The following is a 22206-nucleotide window of genomic DNA, read 5'->3' on the forward strand; positions in this document are numbered from 1 at the left end:
TGGTTCTCGGCATTGCATGTCTATGATTTTTTTCATTTTTTTCTCAAAAACTTTGAGAACTCTCAATTACGTTTTAAAAATAATATAAACACTTGGTCATTTGTTTGCCTCATCAAACAGGAAGTTAATCTTGTTCCAAACAAATGCTTGGAAGACTTTAATTTTATTTAAATGCTAAAAACTATTAATAATTATTGGTATATATTAATATTCACAGAAGACTGACGTGTACGAAGGCCTTGTTCATTTTTCTCTTTGTCGTTTGTAAATAAAGTTTTGAGAAAAAGGTGCCACAGAGATGGACACACCTTACCGGAAGTTGGGCAATTTTACTTTCATAACAAAAGTCAAACATTTTGTCCAAGAAAAAAAAAAAAAGGTAAGCGTGATGAATGTGGGCAGGAGCGCAGCTATATACTTTCTGCCCCCCCAATCCCACACACACACACACACACTAAACGCACCCTCTCAATATAACTTATATTGTAACTACGGCAGTGGCGCAAAAAGGGGGTATGCACTATATGCAATGCATAGGGGCGCCGCACAACAGGGGGGCGCCAAAACGATGTGGGAAAATATTTCTGTAGTTGCATTTTCTGTATTTAACAGCTGTGCATATGACATGATCAATAACAGAGGCGCGGCGCTGATTAGGCGCCCCTGCGCTCCTTCACCTCCCCTCCTCCTGTCCCCAAGACAGTCGTAAGTTATGTCATAGAAGTCTTGTATTTTATAAGTCCATGAATAAGTGATCTGCACACATGAACACAGTAAATGTTGAGAGGATGCGGCTGGTGTGTGTGTGTGTGTGTGTGTGTGTGTGTGTGTGTGTGTGTGCGCGCGCGCGCGCAGTGTTCAGCTAGCGCTGGTCTGAGACGCCCTTTAGTCGGGCTGAGGATTTCACCGCTTCACTTTCGGAGCTCTGCTGTCACTGCATTTAGCAAACAGGAGCCCGCCACGCGGACTCCGCACCGGCTAGATCGCTGCTTTGATCGCTGCTTGCGCCTTTAGTATTTCACTGCAATTTACAATCTACCACAGCAGGGAAAGTTCACAATGTGCACGTTTGATGTCCCTAAGGTCATGCGCGCACTTGATGTCGCGGCTACAGAAATCGAAATGACAACCAGCATGAATGAGAAGTAAGAAGAAAAACGAAGATCAAATGAAAATTTCAGGCATGATCGCTGACAAGTTTTTTTCCACGCCTCCATTGTCTGTGTCTTTTTACTCACTGTGCAGAGAATAGCAGCTGTTATTTTTTTCCTTACATCAGCTGTAGCCACCAGAACGATCACTATAACCACGATCTGGTGGTAATCACACTATTGTGGTTTGGTTTGGTTTGGTTTGTGCGATTGTTTGGTGCCGTTTCCTTCACTTTCTATGAAGTGACAGATTTCCTGAGGCAGCTCATCCCACCTGTGTCACTGTAAAAAGTGCTGACTGATGTTTTATCCGCTGATCAATCGGCAATACGCAAAACTGGTGCACAGTTCTTGGCCTGCCGGCAGCTGTTGCAATGAGTGGGATTTGTAGTATAAGTGGTGGCAGCACATTTACCCACTGGCTATTAATAATAGCTATATGAAATCATCTTGCTGGCCGTATAAAATTAGATCGTGGGCCGGAAGTAGCCCGCAGGCCTTGAGTCTGACACATGTGACAGAGAAAAACTGCAGTACGGAAGTTAAAATGTGCAGATGAAATTTCTGGCTAGGGTTGGGGGGGGCTAAAAATGTGTCCGCATACACCCCAGAAATTATATAGCTGCGCCCCTGATCAGAAGCACCTGGATCCTTTAGAACTTGCGCACGTGTCAGTGTGGAGCATGATGAGTGACTTTATTCATCTTGACCCACGCTGTCATCATCATAGACAGAATAAAAGTTTGTTATAAAAATTTCTGACTGCTGTCGTCATTTACACAACTTGACTTTCTATCAGATGAAGCTAAATCCTGATTTTAAGTTTAACATTAATTACTCACTAATTATTGAGCTGCAGCCTGACGGACAAAATGCAGGAGGCAGAAAGTGAAGATAAAAATACGGAGTATGTGCTGTTTATGACAGTTCATTTTATGGCCATTTAATTGTTTATTCAGTATGGAATCTATTGCTGGAATAGCAGCCTCGCTTTATAATTTTTTTTTTTTTAATGGAGCATTTCATTTCATTATACCGTTACTGGATAAAAATGAGATTTACAGAAAAAACTATGTTTCCAGTTTAACCGAATCAGATCTAAGGTCAGCTTCACATATGCACAGCTGTTAAATACAGAAAATGCCGACTAGAGAAACAATTTCCCCTCATCGCATTGGCGCCCCCCTGTGCGGCGCCTCTATGCATTGCATATAGTGCATACCCACTTTTTGCGCCACTGAGTGTAATGTTTATTTGGGTAAAAACTGGGGGACTGATGAGCAGTTCAGTAGCGATGGTTATTTTATTTTGAAATTCTAACCGGAAGCACTTAGCCTTTAATGCTAAACCAGCCTAGCTTATCGTCGCTGTTCTTAGCTATCCATGACAGTGGCTCCGGGGCGTTGTTTTTTGTTTTTTTTATCATCTAAACCGATAAATTAGTCACGTTTAAGCCGCCGGAGAGCGTCCTTTGCTGGGAATTTCCTTCAGGATGATTCCTACGGAGGATGCGTCCGCCAGGAAGCGGGAAATCGAGGAGAAACTCAAGCAGGTCAGCTGGAGGCTGGAGAGGAAGGAAGCTTCCTTGCGAGCTTTAATACCGTTAAAACCCACCAAATGGATTAACCCTCGCGTTTAAAATGATGGTTATTGACAGACAGGGCGCCTTTAATCGTTTGAGAGTGAGATGAGTGAGTGGTTGGTTTTCTTTGTGATGTTACAGGAGCAGGAGACGCTGTCGTTCATCCGGGAGAACCTGGAGAAGAGCGATCAGCTGACCAAAAACATGGTACGACGGTGCAAACACACCCAGCGACAGCTCAGGCTGACACTGGTTTGCAGATAGTGCACCGTCAAACACCGATGATGAGGAGCAGTTCAGTCTAGTCCAGGTTTGCCGCACTGGGTTTAATCCAGACCCAGCTTGTCCTTCTCATATTGTGCTGTGAGTCGGACAGACTGTCGCATCTCCATTTTTCTCTTTTCCTGAACCCCAAACAAGTTTTAACTAGTTTAAATATAGCATTTTCCAACTAGACCTGGTGTGTTTTTTTGTTTTTGTTTTTGTTTTAAATGTTTACACAAGAGGAACACATTTGAACAAAAGACAAGTTAATGTAGAATGAGGATCATCTGACAGATATTATTTCTTACATTTTCTCCTAATTTTCTAATTCGAGATGGTGGATTGAAGCTGGCTTCGGTCATGAAAGAAGTCTCTGTTCCACAGTACCGTGACCCAGAAGTCTTTTACTTATAGTGTCTGTAGATTTATACTATGAACATGACTGTAAGATGATGGAAGCCGCTTGTGAAGCCCAGCCCCACCCCACTTTCATGCTGTTTCTGACTTAATCAGTATCATACCTGTGTGTGGAAGGGTGGGTAGGTCCCAGAACAGAGCCATACAGCCAAAAATAAATGACAGCAACTAGAAACAAACTGGACTGCAGTGATTCTGACTGAAAATACTTGTGGAGTCTGTTTTTGACCTGTGCTGCCTTCCCTCTCATCCCGAAAGGTTTCCATCCTGTCTTCGTTCGAGAGCCGTCTGATGCAGCTGGAGAACTCCATCATCCCGGTTCACAAGCAGACAGAGAACCTGCAGCGGCTGCAGGAGAACGTGGACAAAACTCTGTCCTGCATGGACCACGTCATCAGCTACTACCACGTGGCCAAAGACACCGACAGGATCATCAGAGAGGGGTGAGGACGACCTTCATACGATGATGTTTTGTGGTTACACAAACAGCGTCATGTGTAATAATTTTCTTTCTCTGTCTCAGGCCTACAGGCAGACTGGATGAGTATCTTGCTTGTATTGCAAAGATTCAGAAAGCTGTCGAATACTTTCAAGACAACAACCCAGACAGCCCTGAACTCAACACAGTGGTAAAGTATCCACCTCTCTCTGAAGATACAGTTGTGGTCAGAAGTTTCCATCCACTCACTATGGACATGAATGTCGTTGTAATTTTAGGTTTTCAATGATTTCTTTGAACTGTTTGATTTCGAGGGTGGAGTAAATGGACAGCATACCCCTGTAATTACTTTAAGAAACAAGAACTGGGTGCACAAGTTTGAAATCATTTTGGATTTTCTGTTCCATACACGGTCAAAAGTACACTTTGAGTGTATAAAGCACTTTGAGTGCTTTATACAACATGACTCATTCACCCATTCATACAAGTACTTTTTTGTACACCCAAGTGCTGTCTAACATTTACACTCCAATGAACATGTCAGAGAGTAACTCGGGGTTCAGTATCTTACCCAAAGATACTTTGGCATGCAGCCTGAAGCAGCTAGGGATTGAACTACCAACCCTCTGATTAGTAGGTGACCGGCTCTTCCTCCTGAGTTGCAGCTGCCCTTGATGTTGTTTGGGATTGTAGTCCTGTTGGAACACCCAACTGTGTCCAGTGTACCAGTACCACTGGCAGCAAAACAGCCCCACAGCATGATGCTACTGCCACCATGCTTGATAGCTCACCTTTACTCCTCCAAACATACGTCTTGTCATTGTGACCAAATAGCTCAATCTTTGTCTTGTCTGACCATAAAATTTTCCTCCAGAAGGCATTTGGCTCGTCCGTGTGGGCAGCTGCAAATATCAGTTGGGCAGGGGCCTGTTTCTTGGTCGGCACCCCTTGTTCTGAGTATTAATGCTGTCAAACAAATGCTTTTATGCTGCAAAGAGAACCTACCAGTTGTAGTCATTCATGATCACTAACGAGAAGTTAACAGGCCTTGGCCTCGTCGAGTTTAAATACACTGTAGAACCTTCAGCACCACTTATTAAAAGATTTACGTGAGTGTATGTATCTGTGAGCCTATACTGTCCTGCTGTCCTGTGCAGAAAGTCCAAAATAAATTTAAATGCTGTAGTTTTAAGTTCATAGTTGAAGATGGATCTCTTTATTTTTGGAGAGGAAAACAAATCAGTTTAATTAATTAAACGACAAACGAAGAGGCTGCTGCTGGTCTGTGCGACTGTCTGAAACGTTTAAAACTGCATTTTAGTGAAATAACTTCCTGCTTTAGTTCAGGTAAACAAAAAATGATGCGACTGCCACCGCAGGTTTTATCATATGATGCCATGTCAGTGAAGCTGTACAAGCTGAATCAGTATTTAAGCAACAAAGCAGAAAGAAATGAGAGAAATGACACAAGTGCAACTTCTGGACATGAGCTAAAATCGAAACCAGTGCAGTGTTGAGCTGTTCAGGCTTGAGGAAATCAAAAAATGCTAAAATAAGTTGTCAAATATACCAATATACAATCTTTAATGAGTTTTCGTGCTCTTGTCTTTCTAGGAGCAAAATACATAAAGTATGAGCCTCTGATGCATACAGTTTATTTCTGTTTGCAGCTTTTTTCTGTGGACATTTTTTTGCATACATGTACCGCAGCCCTGTGCGTTTCTACATGACCTGATAACAGTGCATGTGAGCTTCTCTGACTCATCGACTCCTCTCACAAAGTTTTACAGCCTCTTCCAGAGTAAATAAAGGTGGATGCTTCTCACCCACCACTGACAGCTGAGGTAAACGGTGGACTGACAGCATACAGAGATAGGGGAAAAACTCTGGGACAGATCCGGTCCAAACATGCCGGCCAGCCGTGACCGTTATGGGTTGCACTCTAAATGTAATGTTTTTGATCTCTCTTGGCTGACTAAAGCATGTTTGTCCTGCAGCAGCCACCATAGCTGCACTTGAACTGGGAGGGGGGAGAAAACAGAACTCAGCTGACTGCGATCTGTAATCTGCTGACATCTAGTGTTGAAAGTTTTACATACTGTAACTCAGGCTGTGACTCTCTGTGTTAATCATGCCGTTATTCCTACATTATTTTATGTATACATTTCATTCAAGAATTCAATAGTACAAATACACTTTATCCTCACTGCAGACCCCTGGTTCAGTCTTTGAGCTGTTCAGAGTACGACTCAGTAATTCCCTGACCTTGTCTTCTTCTGTAGAAAGCGCGCTTTGAGAAGGGGAAGGAGCTGCTGGAGGCAGAGTTCCGCAGCCTCCTGACCCGCTACAGTAAACCTGTTCCCCCCATCCTCATCCTGGATGCCATCAGCGTGGATGAAGAGCTGGAGGTCCAGGAGGAGGTGGTGCTGGAACACCTGCCTGAGGCCGTTCTTCAGGACATCATCTGCATCGCCGGCTGGCTGGTGGAGTACGGGCGCAACCAGGGTACGGCTGTGTTTGTTTGTTAGCTGTAGGTAGCCTGTGGGGTGGTGCTGCCATTCTTCATGTTGGCTGATCTCCTGTAATTTCCCTCTCTTTGCTTCGTTTAAGTCATTTAAGGTAATACGCAGAGAGATGATTTAGTGTGTATGTGGCAAAGATGGCTGCACCTCTGCGAGCCTGGTTCTGTTGGAGGTCTCTTCCTGTTCTTCCTTCCCACAGTCACCAAGTGTTGCTCATTCTCTTTAATTTTGTTGGGTTTTCACTTTACAATACAGAAAGCACCTTAAGACCATTGTTGTGAATTGCTGTGAAATTAATGAAATTAAATTAAACCTTAAAAGCACACTTGGATCTGTGCACTACAAGCAGTGCCAAGAAACTGGAAAGTGATGCGATATAAACTAAATCATTGCTTTTTTTGCCTCTTAATTTCACTCTCCTTTTCCTTTCTGTCTTCTATGCAGACTTCATGAACGTCTACTTCCAGATCAGGTCCAGCCAGCTCGATCGCTCCATCAAAGGCCTCAAGGAGCATTTCCGCAAGAACAGCGCCTCCTCCGGTGTCCTCTACTCGCCCGCCGTCCAAACCAAACGCAAGGATACGCCGACTAAAAAGGCCCCGAAGAGACCAGGTCAGCAACCGACGCGCCTCATTCAGACCGAACCCACAATCACTCCATTTCAGTCTGTAATCTCCGTCCAGTCCCTCTTCTAACAAACAAGCATGACCCTGCATAGTGATGAGTATTAAATGCACTCTTCAGTACATTCAGTCTGTTTCTGTCTCAAGTTATCCTCCACGATCTCTCTGTAATTACTCTGTTCACGCCACACACTGTGTTTCTCTGTGGTATTACACTCTGCTCTAACCAGACCTCCATCCTCTCCTCTTTCATAATCCCTATGTTGTGATGACAGTCTACATCCCAGGTAAACATGAAGCGCTAGCGTGTGCCTCGTGCTTGCTTTTGTGTGTCAGATGCCACATTTCACGGCAAATCAGAGACAGCATGAGGTTTCCTTATTTTCTTTTTTCTTTTTAGCAATTGAGACAGCAGAGGTTTATTTGTCCTGTTGGAAGGTGTAGCAGGTTATCTTCAGTGGTGATGTGTGAGCCTCTAGTTTCATGGCAGTGCGCTGCAGTGATGGGATGAGTAAGGTGGAGAGTTTTAGAGCTAATTTGATCAATTTAATCACAATCAGAAACGCAGAACTTAATAAAAGATCTTTACAGTTTCCGTTCACTGTGAGCAGTTTAAAGTGCTCACAGTGAATGCAGGTGTGTGAGGATCGCTGTCATAAACAGTGTTTGTAAAAGGTCATTTTTAAAGGAGGGGATTTTGATATGGAAGTCGATGACAGCGCTGCTGTTCAAAAACAATCCCTTCAGTTAAACGCGTTCAATCTCTGTTATGCTGCTGCAAAGTGAACAGCACAAACACACCTCTATGGAGGAAACTGCTGTACTAACAGCAGGTATGCACTCATTTATTTAACCCTCAGGTTGTTTTAGAAGTTAAATTATGCATTGCTTAAAAAAATGAAGGGAACTCTCGATAAACATTTATAACAAAGTCAGTTAAATTTCAGCCTGACAGGAGTGTAGAAGGGCATCGAGCAGCAGCAGCAGGACCGGTATCTGCTCCTTTGAGCTAGGAGGAAGAGGAGGAGCACTGCCAGACCTTCAGCAGGCTGCTGTCAGACATGGGCTATGTGAGGTCCTGATGTCCTTTAGTGGGGTTTGTGATCACAGCCCGAGAACACCAGAACTGGCAGGTCTGTTACTGGCGCCCTGTTATCTTGACACAGGAGAGCAGATTGATGCCGAGCATATGTGACAGACACCATGATGTCACCAGACTCTTTCATGTTGGACGCCAGACCTGCTGTTGGGCTGGTGCCAGCTCTTCTCGTGTAACAGCCCATCTCCCGGTGTCTCCTGCATACTCTTGAGACTGAGGTGTGCTGGGATGTGCCATCCTGGAGCACCCTGAAAGGGCTGTAGGTGCTGTCTCATGTTTACCAGCAGTGACAAGAACATGAGCAAAAAAAAAAAAGCAACATTAGAGGGAAAATCAGTCGAATAAGTAGAGCGCAGCAGTTTGTGGCCATCAGCTGCTAAACCGTTCCCTTTTTTGGGCTTTTCTTGTTGTTGCCTCTCCGGTGCACCTGTGGTCACTTTCATTTCCACCAAAGCAGCTGAAATGGACTCGCAGTGGTTTATGATTCCTAACTGGACAGGTTGATATGCCTGAAGTTTAACTGACTTTGTGTTATAGTGTGATGATTGAGCGTGCGCTTCATTTTTTTTGGAGCAGTAAGTCTCGCTACTTAGCCAATATTCCAGTGTAGTGATTAGAACTGGAAAACCACAATAGAATAGAAGTTTCTATTGGACCAGCTCCTGCAAACAAAACAAAAAAAACAACAACAAAAAAAAGATTGTAGAATTACTTTGATAAATTCATGTTAGGAAGCTTCTTTTATCATCAAAAAAATATCACAGCAACTCACAGGAATGTACAGCTGGGATCATTCAGTCACTGCAAAGGTAAGATTGTAACAAATAAACACACAAATGGCGATTCTTTGAAAGTGCCCTCACTGCCGCCGTGAAACTAAAGGCTGTGGAGTTTTCAGTGTTTGTGTGAAGCTGCCGTGCAGAGCAGACGTGTGTGCCGTGACAGCAGAACTGTGCGTAGTGCTGATTGAAGGAGTTCGTAACTAATAAACAGCTGGTCACCTGCTTTTTCCTGCACACACCTGGTTAAACAGTTTATTTCTTTTGCTTGAATGTGAAATAACTCCAGCTGTGCGGCATCGCTGTTGCTTGTGCTGAAATGCATAACGACACTAAAACTTTTACAAAACAATAACACAAAAAAACCCCCCAAAGTTGAGCTGAAGAAGAGCTACGCCGGGTTTGTGACAGTGAAAGCACAGATGCGTCCTGCAAGAAAGACGATCGTGGAGCAGAGCGAGCTGAGGTTACAGGTGAAGCAGGTGGAGATGCTGCTGACTGATCTGTGCTGAGGTTATGCATGTGCAAAGATATTGATACTTCCTGTCACTGCTATGGTTTAAAATTAGCCTTTTCTTGCTGTATTGGATTAAAATCTGTATTAGGGCAGCTTGAATATGTGAATTCTTTTTGAGCATTAATTTTCATCTTGATGAGTTAACAGGATTATTGTTATTCTTAAGCATTATTGAAAGTTACTGAAACTGTCTTTATAGTGGAGATTTCCCTGAACTTAAATTAAAGTTCAGATTCCTGTTGCTTAAATAAGTGGAGGTGGTGGGGAAGACTGGGTCATCCAGTAGGGAGTCTGAGGCCTTGACAAGTCTGGCCTTCAGCCTCCCAAGCAGGATGTATTCAAGTGCAGATGGAGTAGCAAGAAGCCAGACAAAGAGATATGAAGCTAACGATCAACAGTCATTTCAGTTATGATCTGCTGCATCCGTGTTAATAACCCTTCCACAGGGTCACCTGTGGGAACAACATCTTTACAGCTTCCTCTAGATAGATCTTACTGACCAAAGGCTCAGCTTCAGCCATCTTGGCTCAGGCTGGAGTGTCTGAGCTTTTAGGGAGCACTGCGGTAACGGTGAGGGGTGCGTTTGATTCGCAACAAAGGACAAAATAAAAGCTTACATAAGTAATCAAACCAAAGACGGACTTTTATTTAAAATGGCAAAATCTGCGTTATTGCTTCTGTAAGCTGTTTGTATTAGCTGCTCTGAGAGTGCAGATGTATAATTTCCATGGCTTTAACTGTGAAAGGTAATGAAAGGAAAGGAATGAGCCTTTTTTTTTTTTTTTGCACATGTAGAACAAACCAGAGTTTTGAGTATGGCTCGGGCAGTGACAGAGGCCGAACCCGAGCCGCACAGGAAGTGAACATTCAGCTTAAAACCGCTAATTGGATTCAAACGAGGTGACAGTGTTGCTCTGCGTTTGCTGCACATCTAAAGAGTGTCTGCTGGCTTGTTAACCCTTACAGCTTTGTGTGAGTTTGATACAGTAAATACGTGACTAATAACCTTTCATGCAGTAATCAAAGGAAAAAACTGAAGCAGCTTTTATTGTCCTACTTGCTTACTAACTCACTAATAGTCCAACACTTTGTGTTTTATGCTGTAAATATTAATATTCTGCAGATTTTGCGTCTCTAAACCATGTGACAGACTGTTTATTAGTTATAATAATAATGTGAGTGTTAATTGTATTAATTGTGATGGCTGTTTATAACTGACCTAACCTGTTTATTCTCTTACATGACCCCGGCAGTGTGCGTTTCAGCACACGTGCCCTGTAGTGCTGTAGTTTGTCTCTCGTGGTGTTAGGCTGTGCCTCCCCCTCCTCCCTCGAGTATGAACCTCTGCTGGCTGCCTCAGTGGTGGAGGGATGTGGTGTCTGTGTTTCATCACTCACTTCCTAGCTCTCCCTTCTTCCTCCTTCTTCTTCCTTCTTCTGTTTCTGGGCTGTCTGGACCTCGCTGCCCTCCCCCTCCTCTGGACTCTGTCTCTGTGTTTCTGGGACCAGGGACCATTCGCAAGGCTCAGAACCTTCTGAAACAGTACTCACAGCATGGGCTGGATGGGAAAAAGGGGGGCTCTAACCTCACTCCTTTGGAAGGTAAAGCACCTTGGTGTTCTCAATGCTGACAGTGTACTGTTGTTTCAGGCACACAGAAAATCCCCTCAGTCACAACAGCTAGACACTGCAGATGTTTAATAAATCATAAATAATCTCTAATGAATCTGGAATACAGGCAGCTTAATACAGCTGATTATTTTTGCATGCAACCAAACCTATATTTAAAAACAAGCACATCCATCCTAATAAACGACTTCACTGTTAAAATTAATATTTAACTGGAAGGGTTTAAACTATTGTATATCAACTAAATGTGACGAAGCAACTGCTGTGACTTCATGTCAGAAATGGTGATGGATTATGATTATGCTGAAGAGATGTTAACTGAAGTTTAACTGTGCGCCCATGTAATACCAGTTTTTACCACAAGGTGGTGCAAAGTGTAACCTTTATTTAACCAATCAAGTCATTAAGAACAAAAGACAAAGCCTCTTGATAAAATAGCGGTAGAGCTAAAGAAAAATATCAAAGGTGAAAAACATCTCATCACACTGCCCCCTGGTGGTGAAAGCTATCGGGTCGTTACAAAAAGTAATTTTTTAAAGGCTGACAGTCAACAAACCACTGATATTTGTAAGGCCACCAAGGTATATGAAGAAAATCAACATCCATCACTCTAATGAGCTTCAGTTTATAATAATTTTAAAGAAAAATGTCCATAAATGTAGTAATGTGCAATATAACTACCTAAAATTACACAGACACAAATGTCATCCTCACAAAGTCCACCTAATAATAATAATACTAATAATAATAATAATAATATTCATTCAGTGATATAAGAAATTAAAATTACAAATCAGGAAACAAAAGAGATCCTACAGATAAAATAAGATTTATGAAATTGTGGCACCCGCTATGTGGATGCAAGCTGCTACACATTATTATTTATTTAATTATAACTGATGGTTTATTTCTGGACAAAAAAGTTTGAGAATTAGGAAACAATATTTTAAAAGTTTTACACTTTGTCAGCTGATAATTCTGACAGAAGTCTCCTATTGAGTTTAAGCCATCAGCTATGGTTTCTGTGATGCTTACACTCATTTGAATAAAGATTAAATAATTCAAATTAGGCAGTAATAGGCCCATTAGAGTAAAAAAAATAGGAATATTGTTCTGAAGGCATCATGGGAAATGTAGGAGCAGTTCACCTGTGTGGAAGTGTGTCAGGATGGGATTTACTCTGAAAAACTGCGATGAATCCAAAGCTGTTGTGACTTTTTTCTGTGTTAGCTGATTTCTCTCTTGTACTTTTAACACACTGACTGATTCACACATGTGGAAAATGAACCCTTGTGGGTCTTACGGCCTCCTCCCCACCCGTCTTTGGTGGGTGCCCCCTGCTTCTTTCTCTCGCCCCCTCCTCCGCTGGTGCTTGGTGGTGGTTGGTACAGCTGCTATAGGTTCAGGTTTGCCCCCTACCCCCACCCCCAAACTCTGACCCGCTGGCCTAGTCGTGACCCTGGTGGTTTGACTAGGCCTGTCTCCTTGCTGTCCCGCCCCCACCTACCAGGTTACGATCATGACCTGCGGGTCAAACACCACTCTGACGCCCTGACCGAGAAGCATGGGGCCACCACAGGTGAGTGAGGGGAGCGTTTGGGAAAGAGAAGAAACACAGGCTGATTAAAGAGGTGGTTTTTTAGCTTTAGCACTGCTTATTTTCTTTAAATACAGTCGCAGCCTGCAGCCAGAACACATAGTCTGGAGTTTAATGGCCTTCATCTGAACACAAACTACTTTTTAGCTTCAGTCATGTCTAATGTCAGATGTGTTTATTTGCTGGCTGACTGAGCTTATCCTCATGTACCACCCAGGAAAGGATGATGTCCTGGACATCGAGATTGATTCGTACATCCACTGCATCAGTGCCTTCGTCAAGCTGGCTCAGAGCGAGTACGCGCTGCTGACTGAGATCATCCCCGAGCACCACCAGAAGAAGACCTTTGATTCCCTCATTCAGGTCTGGGAGAGTGTTTGGAGGTTTGATCAGGATTTAATGGTGGAACGTGAGCCTGATATTAGCCTAACTCCCTCATCACCACACCAAAGTATCTAAAATGGCTGAATGGGTTAAAAGATATTCAATAGTTCAGTTTTCTTTTTTGTCAGACCTCCAAATGATGACATTGAACCAAAAAAAGAGGAGGTCACAAGACCAGCTCCTTCAATAGAAGACCACTTTCATTTTGGTGTTTGTCTGCAGGAGGCGCTGGACAATCTGATGCTGGAGGGGGAGAACATCGTGGCTGCAGCTCGCCGGGCCATAATGCGCCACGACTACTCGGCCGTCCTCACCATCTTCCCCATCCTCAGACACCTGAAGATGAACAAGTCTGAGTTTGATACAACGCTGCAGGTCCCAGCTGCACCCACATCATACTTTATTCTGCTCATTTCCACAACCATGCTTTTATTCTTGGACTATACTAGAGTAACCTTTGCATGATTCACAATTAAAAATAATCCTTATTTATCTGATACTGGGTCTTGGTGCAGCCCTTAAAGCTTAACTTTAAGGCTGCTTTCTTCTGATTGGCTGCCCCTCACAAACAGAAGGCGGAGCTGTATGCCTGAGATGACCATGAGCTTTTAGAGAAAACGGAAGCCTGAACTTTTGGTTCACAAGAATTTCTTGTGTATATAGTGATCATGTGTAACATGAGCATCCAGCATTGCATGAGTGTGTGTGTATAGATAGATATGACAGAAAAGAAGTAATAATGACTTTAATGAATATCAGCTGTTTGTTTTCTGCTGTCTGCAGGGGACGGCGGCGAGCACCAAGAACAAGCTGCCCACCCTCATCACCTCCATGGAGACAATTGGAGCCAAAGCTCTGGAGGAGTTTGCAGACAGCATCAAGGCAAGAAGCTCTGTTTTCAATGTGTCACCAATCACTGCTCAATAATTCAACTATCATTCATGAGTTTTTCCTCCTCTGACCACAGAATGATCCTGATAAGGAATACAACATGCCCAAGGATGGAACAGTCCACGAACTGACCAGCAATGTAAGCTGATGCTCCGTTACCTCCTGAGTTATATAACACCAGTAATTTATTTGCTCTTCCTACATTTTAGAGTCAACACCTTCCTGCGAGGCCTGTGCTGTTTGTCCATCTCTGTGGGAACAGCTAACACCTCAGGCCGGAGTGTCTGTGTCTAATGATTAATCTGAGCCGACCCTGAGCTCTTCTGTGCTCTCCTCTGCAGGCCATCCTGTTCCTGCAGCAGCTGCTGGACTTTCACGAGACTGCTGGAGCCATGCTGGCCTCACAAGGTACAGTCACAATGACGCAGGCGTTAGCCTCTCGTTAGCGTAGCCCTCCTGCTGCCTGGCCAGGCTGTGATGGTGCTGAGCACTAATATCAGCAGTATTACCGTCACTTATCTGTCATCTAAACAGAGTACTGGGACAGTTATGAGCCTTTTTTTTTTTTTCCTTCTTTTTTTTTAAGTTCTGCTATAAAACCATAAAGTTAAATAATTGAAGCTATGACTGCTTGATTTAGTATAGCAAAAAATGTTAATTAGTGAGTATTCTGGTCAGTACTGAGATCAGACTTTTTTATTTTACTTCAGTGTATTAGGGCCACCCAGCCTTGTGATAAATAAATAGCATAAAATTTTAAAGTCAGTTTGAAGGTTGACATCAGGTTTCAAAAAATTAAAATTGTGAAGGTGAAAACACTCAGCTCAAGGCTTCAAAAACAGGACAGGTGAATGACATCACGATGGCCACACCCATCTTTTAATTACAGTCCTGTGTAGCTTTTTCCCCCCAGAAGTCTTTTTTTTTTGTTGTTGTTGTGCACAGCAATAGCAGCCCCACAGTGTGGTTGCATACCCTGCTTTATCCTCTTTTTTTTTTTTTTACCCCAGTTGGGACCATAATTTACAAAAACAGCATAATTGACGTATTCAGCAAGACTCGTCGCTCTCCTGGTGTGTGATGAGTGAGGGGTGGATCTGACCATGAAATTGAGGGACACTGCACACCTGCTGGCTAATGTAGGCCTTGCAATGAACAAGTTGTTAGACAATAACTATATGCTGGTTTATCCTCCTTTCTGATTCTAATTATTTATTCAATAAGCCTTGAAACTAGCGACTCTGACTAGGGAGCTGTGGGCCATTTTGTTATATTTATATAGACTTCTATTCAACCAGAAGAGTTGCCCCCTGCTGGCCATTAGAAAGAATGCAGGTTTAAGGCACCTCCACGCTGCCTTCACTGTTAAGAACTGGAATCTGTGTCCATCTTTTATATACAGTCTATGTGAAATAGCTAATCCTATAGTTAGCTAGCTAGCCTCAGCCTTGAAAGTCTTCTTTGTGTGTTTAGAGTCTAATTATATAAAACGTGTTCATGAGTCCTTCACCGTTTACCCACTGCACATGAGAAAAGTCTTAAACTGAAGTGCGAACTAGCTATCTAGCTGCTTTATTCTTTTTGTGGTGGGTGGCAACTAGCTTTAAGATGTTGCCGTCGGCTATGTTGTGTATTATCATGTTATAATATATAGCACTGGTTTACAATAACAGGCGTTTTATATCCTAAGGTAAAGACCTACAATATTAGAAAGAGAACTCCAACAATCAGACAATCTCCTATGAGCAAGCTCTTGGAGATGGTGTGGAGGAAGAACTCCACAGGAAAAGACCCCCACCAGACTCAGGGAGGGGCAGCCATTTGCTGTGACTGGGTGGTTGGTGAGGCAGGGAAAGAGGAGCACAGAGAGACCAGTTTTTCTGTAATAAGAAAAGGATCACGAGTCCTGGTGCAGTGCCGAGCCAGAACTACAAGAAATGACTGTCCAAATACTCCACACTGCAGTGTAATTGTTGCTTATGAATCCAGATTCAAAGGGTCACATTACATTTCCACATTTTCAGGATCCTCCTCCTTTATCTGAGGTCGTTTTCACCTTCAGCCTTCTTCCTTTTCCTTCCCCTTCTAATTGCACCTCTCCTTTCACAGGGAGCTTCTGTGGCACACTTTAATCCAGCATGTGTTCAGCCTTTAAAAAGTTTTATAAGCGAGTATTTGTGGCTCCCTCCTGTTCTTTGATTAGCGCAGCTTCGCTTTGCCTCCTTTTCCAGCATCCGGCTCTTTTCACTCGCTGCCTGGCTGACTGTTTGCTTACTCTGCACTAACTAATCTCTTCTAACCTTTTTGCACTTGTGCCTCTTTCTCTTCTCTTCTGCCTTGCCTCGGCCCTTTTAGTACTGGGGGACACTTACAATATACCTTTAGACCCCCGAGGTAAGCATTAAAAAAAAAAGAGACCATATAGGCCCCATATGACTGCAGGTTTGACTGTTTTCTGTTTTTCTGATATAAAATTCAGCTGTCATGTGCTTATTCAGGTGTGTACCTGTAGCTTTTGGCGCTAATATCTCCTGTATTCCTTTTAGAGACGAGTTCAGCCAGCAGCTACGCCTCCGACTTCAACAAAAAGCTCCTCAGTACCTACATATGTAAGTCGAGATACTGTGCACCACCTCTTTGTTTGAAGAAGTCCTCGTTTCATTCTGGAAACTGATGATTCTTTTTTTGTTCTTTCAGGTAAGGTTTTGGGGAACTTGCAGCTTAACCTGCTCAGTAAATCCAAAGTGTACGAGGATTCAGCTCTGAGCGCCATCTTCCTGCACAACAACTACAACTACATCCTCAAGTCGCTGGAAAAGTAAGCGTTGCTTTCTGTCTTTAACTCACCACCCTCAGCGCTGCAGCATAGAGCAGTTCTGTGACTCCACCTGTAAGAAAATCAGAAACCGGACATGCATTTGATGCAGCGCTTTTCTGCTTCAAGGTCGTCTCCGAGTGCAGCTCGTTAGACTGTTCTCTGGAAGTCCCTCTCCAATTATGGCTGCATTTATGGTTTTATCTCTTGTGTTCTTAAACTTGTGCAGAGAACAACCATCAGCTTCAGTGCCAGAGTGACCTGACCTTTGTGTGTAGGACCACTGCAAACTAGACATAACATCTAGGTCTCTGAACAGTTACCCAGATGTTGACCCATTTACCCAAACCTCAGTTTCCAGTGCATCATATGAAGAGCACAGCCATGTGATGTGCAGTGTGTCCTTAATACATTTGAGGAAATTAGACGAGTAGAGGACAAAAGAAAAGGCTGCTCTCACCAGAGACCGCAGTCTGAGTCCTTCATGGGACAGAAATGTGTAGAACTTCAACACTTCACACTTTTCATGATAAAATATTATTTTTAAGATTTTTTTTTTTTAACCTGTAATTTTCCCAATAAATTGAGTGTCCACTGACTATAAATGATTTTTGGACAAATGCATTTCCTCCTCTTCAGGTCTGAGCTGATCCAGCTGGTGACGGTGACTCAGAAGCGAGCAGAGAGCTCCTACAGGGAGCTCATAGAGCAGCAGATCGACACGTACCAGCGCAGGTGACCGAATAAAAAGCTTCACGCCTCAAACACAAACACACAGTCGCATTTGCACTGACATTAAAACCTGTCGTCTCTGTTTGTGATGCAGCTGGGTGAAAGTCACGGAGCACCTGACCGACAAGAACATGCCTGTCATACAGCCCGGCACCAAGGTCAGGATTTAGCATCCAGTAAACCAATCACCTTCACTCTGGTACCGCTGCGTCAGCTTTAACACACCTGTGAGATTTTTAACACCGAATAAAGACGTTCAGCAGAGCAGCAACAAAAACGGCACTCAGCAGACATGTTCAATTTCAATTTTATTCATATAGCACCAAATCACAACAAACAGTCGACTCGAGGTGCTTTATATTGTAAGGTAAAGACCCTACAATAATACAGAGAAACCCAAACAGTCAAAATGACCCCTTATGAGTAAGCACTCGGGAACAGTGGGAAGGAAAAACCTTTTTAACAGGAAAAAAGCTCCAGCAGAACCAGGCTCAGGGAGGGGCAGCGACTGGTTGGGACTGAGGGGAGAGAGACAGAATAAAAGACACACTGGCCGCTTTTCCACCGACGGGGTGCTGGTGCCAGTATTTGAACCGTTAGGCAGTTTTTCCACCGCGAACACACTCGATGCTCGGCCGAAAAATGGGTTCAACTCCGGCCCAGCAAACTAGCTGGTCTCGAACCAAGAACGCGTGACGAAAGCGGCAGAAGGGCGCGACTCTGCTGTCTCGACATCAAGTTTTCTACCATATTACATGTGTATTACATGAGAAAAGCATTGAGATTTTCAGGGCTGTGAATTAGGTTGGGCTCTAAGGCTGAACTTGCTGCTTTGTATCAGTTCATATCACAGATAAAAGGACACACAGTGCGTACTTGTCGTCTTGCTCTAATCGCTGTCTGTGTTTACCTCTGTGCTGCACACAGATGCTGCAGTAGTTTGGTTTGGACCGTAAAACGTATTTGCAGCACAAGAAAGGGGAGCGTGTTCTCCCACATTTGCACTCTTCGGTTTCCGTGGCCAGACGAGGACCCGCCCACACTCGTAGGTAAAGGAGCAGTTCACAGAGACGCGGGCCCGTTCTTAAGCGTTTCGCCGGTTCATTGAAACCGGCACCAGCACTGGCACCTCTGCGGTGGAAAAGAAGCAACTGTGGAGGAGAGCCAGAGATTAATAATAAATGCAGAGTGGGGTATAAACAGAGTGAAAAGAGATGGAGAAGAAACACTCAGTGCATCATGGGAACCCCCCAGTGGCCTAGGTCTATTGCAGCATAACTAAGGGATGGTTCAGGGTCACCTGATCCAGCCCTGTCTATAAGCTTCATCATAAAGGAAAGTTTTAAGCCTAATCTTAAAAATAGAGAGGGTGTCTGTCTCCTGAATCCAAACTGGGAGCTGGTGCCACAGAAGAGGGGCCTGAAAGCTGAAGGCTCTGCCTCCCATTCTACTCTTAATTATCCGAGGAACCACAAGTACGCCATCAGTCTGAGAGCAAAGCGCTCTATTGGGGTGATACGGTACTATGAGGTCTTTAAGATGAGAGAGCGCCTGATTATTCAGGACCTTGTATGTGAGGAGAAGAATTTCAAATAACAAGGAGCCAATGAAGAGTATGGAGTGTGGTTACTAATGGTCATAGTGCTCAACAGGTTTGACAAACAACAAAGACACACAGGACACACAAATAAAGAGGTTAAAAACAGAACAGGCTGAAAGCAGCACAGCTGGATTCTCCTTGACTTCCTGCCTCATCATTTCTGTACTAAGTTGGGTCAAAGATTTTGAGGATTTCTTAACTCAAAAAACATTAAAGAAGTTTTTAGGTTTTTGGCCTGGTGACTCAATGTATTCACAATAATTGTGTGTTTTTTTTTTTTTTCTTCTTAAACACGTTTTGTCTTCTTACAGCTGAAAGATAAAGAGCGACAAGTGATTAAAGACAAATTCAAGGTGAGGCCAGGATTCGAATGAAGTCAAACACAGCTGCAGCCCGAATGTTTAGAAAGAAACTGACCTCCGTCTCTCTGTCAGGGGTTTAATGATGGCTTGGAGGAGCTGTGTAAGATCCAGAAGGGCTGGGCCATCCCGGACAAAGACCAGAGAGACTTCATCCGGCAGGCTCAGAAGAAGGTGGTGTCTGATGCCTACAGAGCCTTCCTGCAGAGGTCAGAGACGCTCTCACAGAAACAAGTCTAGAGTCGATAATATGAGCCTCAGTATGTAAAACAGCACCAGAGCCACAGTAATCGAATGTTCTGAGCAAGAAGATTTCTAATTATGGAAGCTTTCTGTGCTTTTCTGACTTCAACTTATTTTTGATAAAATCAACCAAATTTAAATAAAAGATTCATTTGACCCACCTGAGAGTCAGCTGATGGGTTTGTTGTACAATAACTTGAGAATATTTAATGAAGCCATGTAAAATACTTTGGAAATTGTCTGAGTTATTGGCTCTTAAATATATCGAGGTGTATCAAAATTTGGTGCTTTTTAATCTTAGTTTTTACAAGCATCGAGTCTCCATGACTTCTTAAGCATAGGACCTAAGTACTTTTGGCCACAGAGGATCGATCCAACAACATTTTTCCGCATAAATATTATAATTATTTGATGTAGAGTAACAGGAACAAGCGTGTGTTTCACTGGAGAAAACTTTAAAAGTGCATTTTGGTTAAACTCTGAAGGGTCATGTGACAGTGTAGGACAGATGCTTGGTCAAAACAAATTAAAGAATATGAAAGATCTTTTTTTTTTTTTTTAAATCTGCAGTTTTCTGATGACCCTTCACAGTGAGACCCTTCACTGATCTCAGGATCAGTGAAGGGTCTCTTAGCTTGTCTCCTTAGATGATGGCTGCTTTCACTCACATTACTAAACTTTAGAGAGCATCAGTGCGGTGTCCTCACCTGCTGCTCATGCTTAGATGTTATCATTTTAATTTATATCCACAAAACTTTCATTATGCATAGTATCTCATGACATCATTAAGCTTCCTAGCAACCACCTGACAGCTGATTCTGAGGGGTCAGGTGGGAGGCACTGATTTATTTTTCATGAAGGGACCCAAATGGACAGTTTTAAGATAACAGATGTTTTGAATGTGGAAAATATCAGAAGACTGAAATTCTTTTACCCATCTCACAGTCCTGATGTGAGAACTGGAAATGCTAAAATGACGTGCTCTGATTTCTTTCACGCTGATGTTTCTTTCTTCAATATTTCCCCCAGATGTGCCAACATTTCCTTCACCAAGAACCTCGAGAAGTATCACAAGTATCGACCGGAGGAGGTGGAGGAGATGATCGAGAAGCTGTTCGACACATCTGCCTGAGGAGGAGCCTCTTCCCCCACGTGCACCTCCACCCCCAGAGAAACACGAGCTCCTTCGGCCAAAGGCCCTCCCCGCGCTGCCGTCACCCTGTGGCTAAATAATGTTTTGTACAAAGATGTGAACATGATGTATTTATGTAATTTAGCCACTCCAGCTCAACATTTCAGACAAATAAAGGGAACTCTGAATTAACCTGCGAACTAGTTTTTGGTGACATCTATAGTGACACATACAGACACACGTTTGAGGTCTGTGGTGAAATCGTCACATTACAGCTGGTGATAACGGGACCCCCAGGGAGAGATTAAAAAAAAAACAGTTGAATGAGAAGTTGTGATTATGCACAAAGATCATTATGAAGGGAAGTTTGGCCAAATTTACACATCGTCTTTGATTACGCAATGTTTTGATTGCACCTAGAGGATCATTAGGTGCTGCTCCAAGGTCCAGCATAAAATAAGGATTATTTATTTATTAACATTTTACACTGCTCAAAAAACCCCAAATTGAACACTTTTTAAGCAGTTTAGCATCAAGTCAGTTAAACTTGTGAGACATTGATGTGGTCAGTAAGTAGCAGAGGGGGTTACTAATCCGTTTCAGCTGCTTTGATGTTCATGAAATTAACAACAGGTACACTAGAGGGGCCGTTACTCTAGGAGAACTGGACAGGGCCGTAGACGGTCTTTAACCCATCAGCAGGACCGCTATCTGCTCCTTTGTGCAAGGAGGAACAGGATGAGCTCTGCCAGAGGTACAAAATGACCTCCAGCAACCACTGGTGTGAATGTCTCTGACCAAGCAATCAGAAACAGATTTCATGAGGGTTGTGCTCACTGCCTGGCACCGTGGAGCCTGATTGGCATTTGCCACAGAATATCAGAATTGGCAGATCCACCACGGGCGCCCTGTGCTTTTCACAGTTGAGAGCAGGTTCACCGTGAGTACATGACAGACCTGAAAGGGTCTGAAGAAGCTGTGGAGAACGTTACGCTGCCTGTAACATCGTTCAGCACGACTAGTTTGGTGGTGGGTCAGTGATGGTCTGGGGAGGCATATCCATGGAGGGACACAGACCTCTACAAGCTAGGCAAGGCACCCTGACTGCCATCAAGTATCATGATGAAATCCTTGGACCCATTGTCAGACCCTATACTGGTGCAGTGGGTCCTGTGTTTCTCCTGGTGCACAACAATGCCTGGCTTCATACAGTGAGAGCATGCAGGCAGTTCCTGGAGGATGAAGGAATTGATACCATTGACCTGCCCCCCACGCTGCCAAGCTGCACGGTCCAGGAGCATAGCAAATTTTCAGGCCTCTGTAGCAGCATTTTTATTTTTTAAAATTTTTATTTTTAAAGGCAACTAGTGACTTTTCCTGTTACTGGAGACTTTTGTAGAAAAAGCATCCACACACGCGCTCGATCGTGACT

General features: G+C 43.5%; 1 protein-coding gene across 7 annotated transcripts; it reads left to right on the forward strand.

Annotated features, from left to right (window-relative positions):
• Positions 1-2486: 2486 nt before the first annotated feature.
• Positions 2487-20970, forward strand: exoc7 (exocyst complex component 7). 7 transcript variants are annotated; one of them, XM_030754625.1, is made up of 22 exons: positions 2626-2703; positions 2875-2940; positions 3673-3857; positions 3938-4043; positions 6136-6358; positions 6820-6987; positions 7274-7285; positions 10902-10994; positions 12532-12600; positions 12836-12981; positions 13225-13377; positions 13786-13884; positions 13970-14032; positions 14235-14301; positions 16249-16287; positions 16440-16502; positions 16591-16711; positions 17348-17443; positions 17535-17598; positions 19352-19393; positions 19475-19608; positions 20672-20970. In XM_030754625.1, exons 1-22 carry the CDS (start codon positions 2644-2646, stop codon positions 20772-20774), a joined length of 2172 nt encoding a protein of 723 aa, XP_030610485.1. In that variant the 5' UTR covers positions 2626-2643; the 3' UTR covers positions 20775-20970. The 7 variants fall into 7 exon arrangements, with proteins under 7 accessions (XP_030610479.1, XP_030610481.1, XP_030610483.1 ...); XM_030754619.1 differs by lacking the exon at positions 12532-12600 and having other exon boundaries at positions 2487-2703; XM_030754621.1 differs by lacking the exon at positions 10902-10994 and having other exon boundaries at positions 2487-2703.
• The last annotated feature ends 1236 nt before the right edge of the window (positions 20971-22206 follow it).

The sequence above is a fragment of the Archocentrus centrarchus genome, chromosome 19, assembly GCF_007364275.1.
Source record: "Archocentrus centrarchus isolate MPI-CPG fArcCen1 chromosome 19, fArcCen1, whole genome shotgun sequence".
Classification (NCBI taxonomy): Eukaryota; Metazoa; Chordata; class Actinopteri; order Cichliformes; family Cichlidae; genus Archocentrus; species Archocentrus centrarchus.

Bases quoted from the DNA above. Each gene is read 5' to 3' on its own strand.
- exoc7 (XM_030754625.1), top strand. From the start codon at position 2,644: ATGATTCCTACGGAGGATGCGTCCGCCAGGAAGCGGGAAATCGAGGAG. The intron at 14,033-14,234 runs GTAAGCTGATGC...TCTCCTCTGCAG, and splicing joins TCCACGAACTGACCAGCAAT to GCCATCCTGTTCCTGCAGCA. The intron at 17,599-19,351 runs GTCAGGATTTAG...GTCTTCTTACAG, and splicing joins TCATACAGCCCGGCACCAAG to CTGAAAGATAAAGAGCGACA.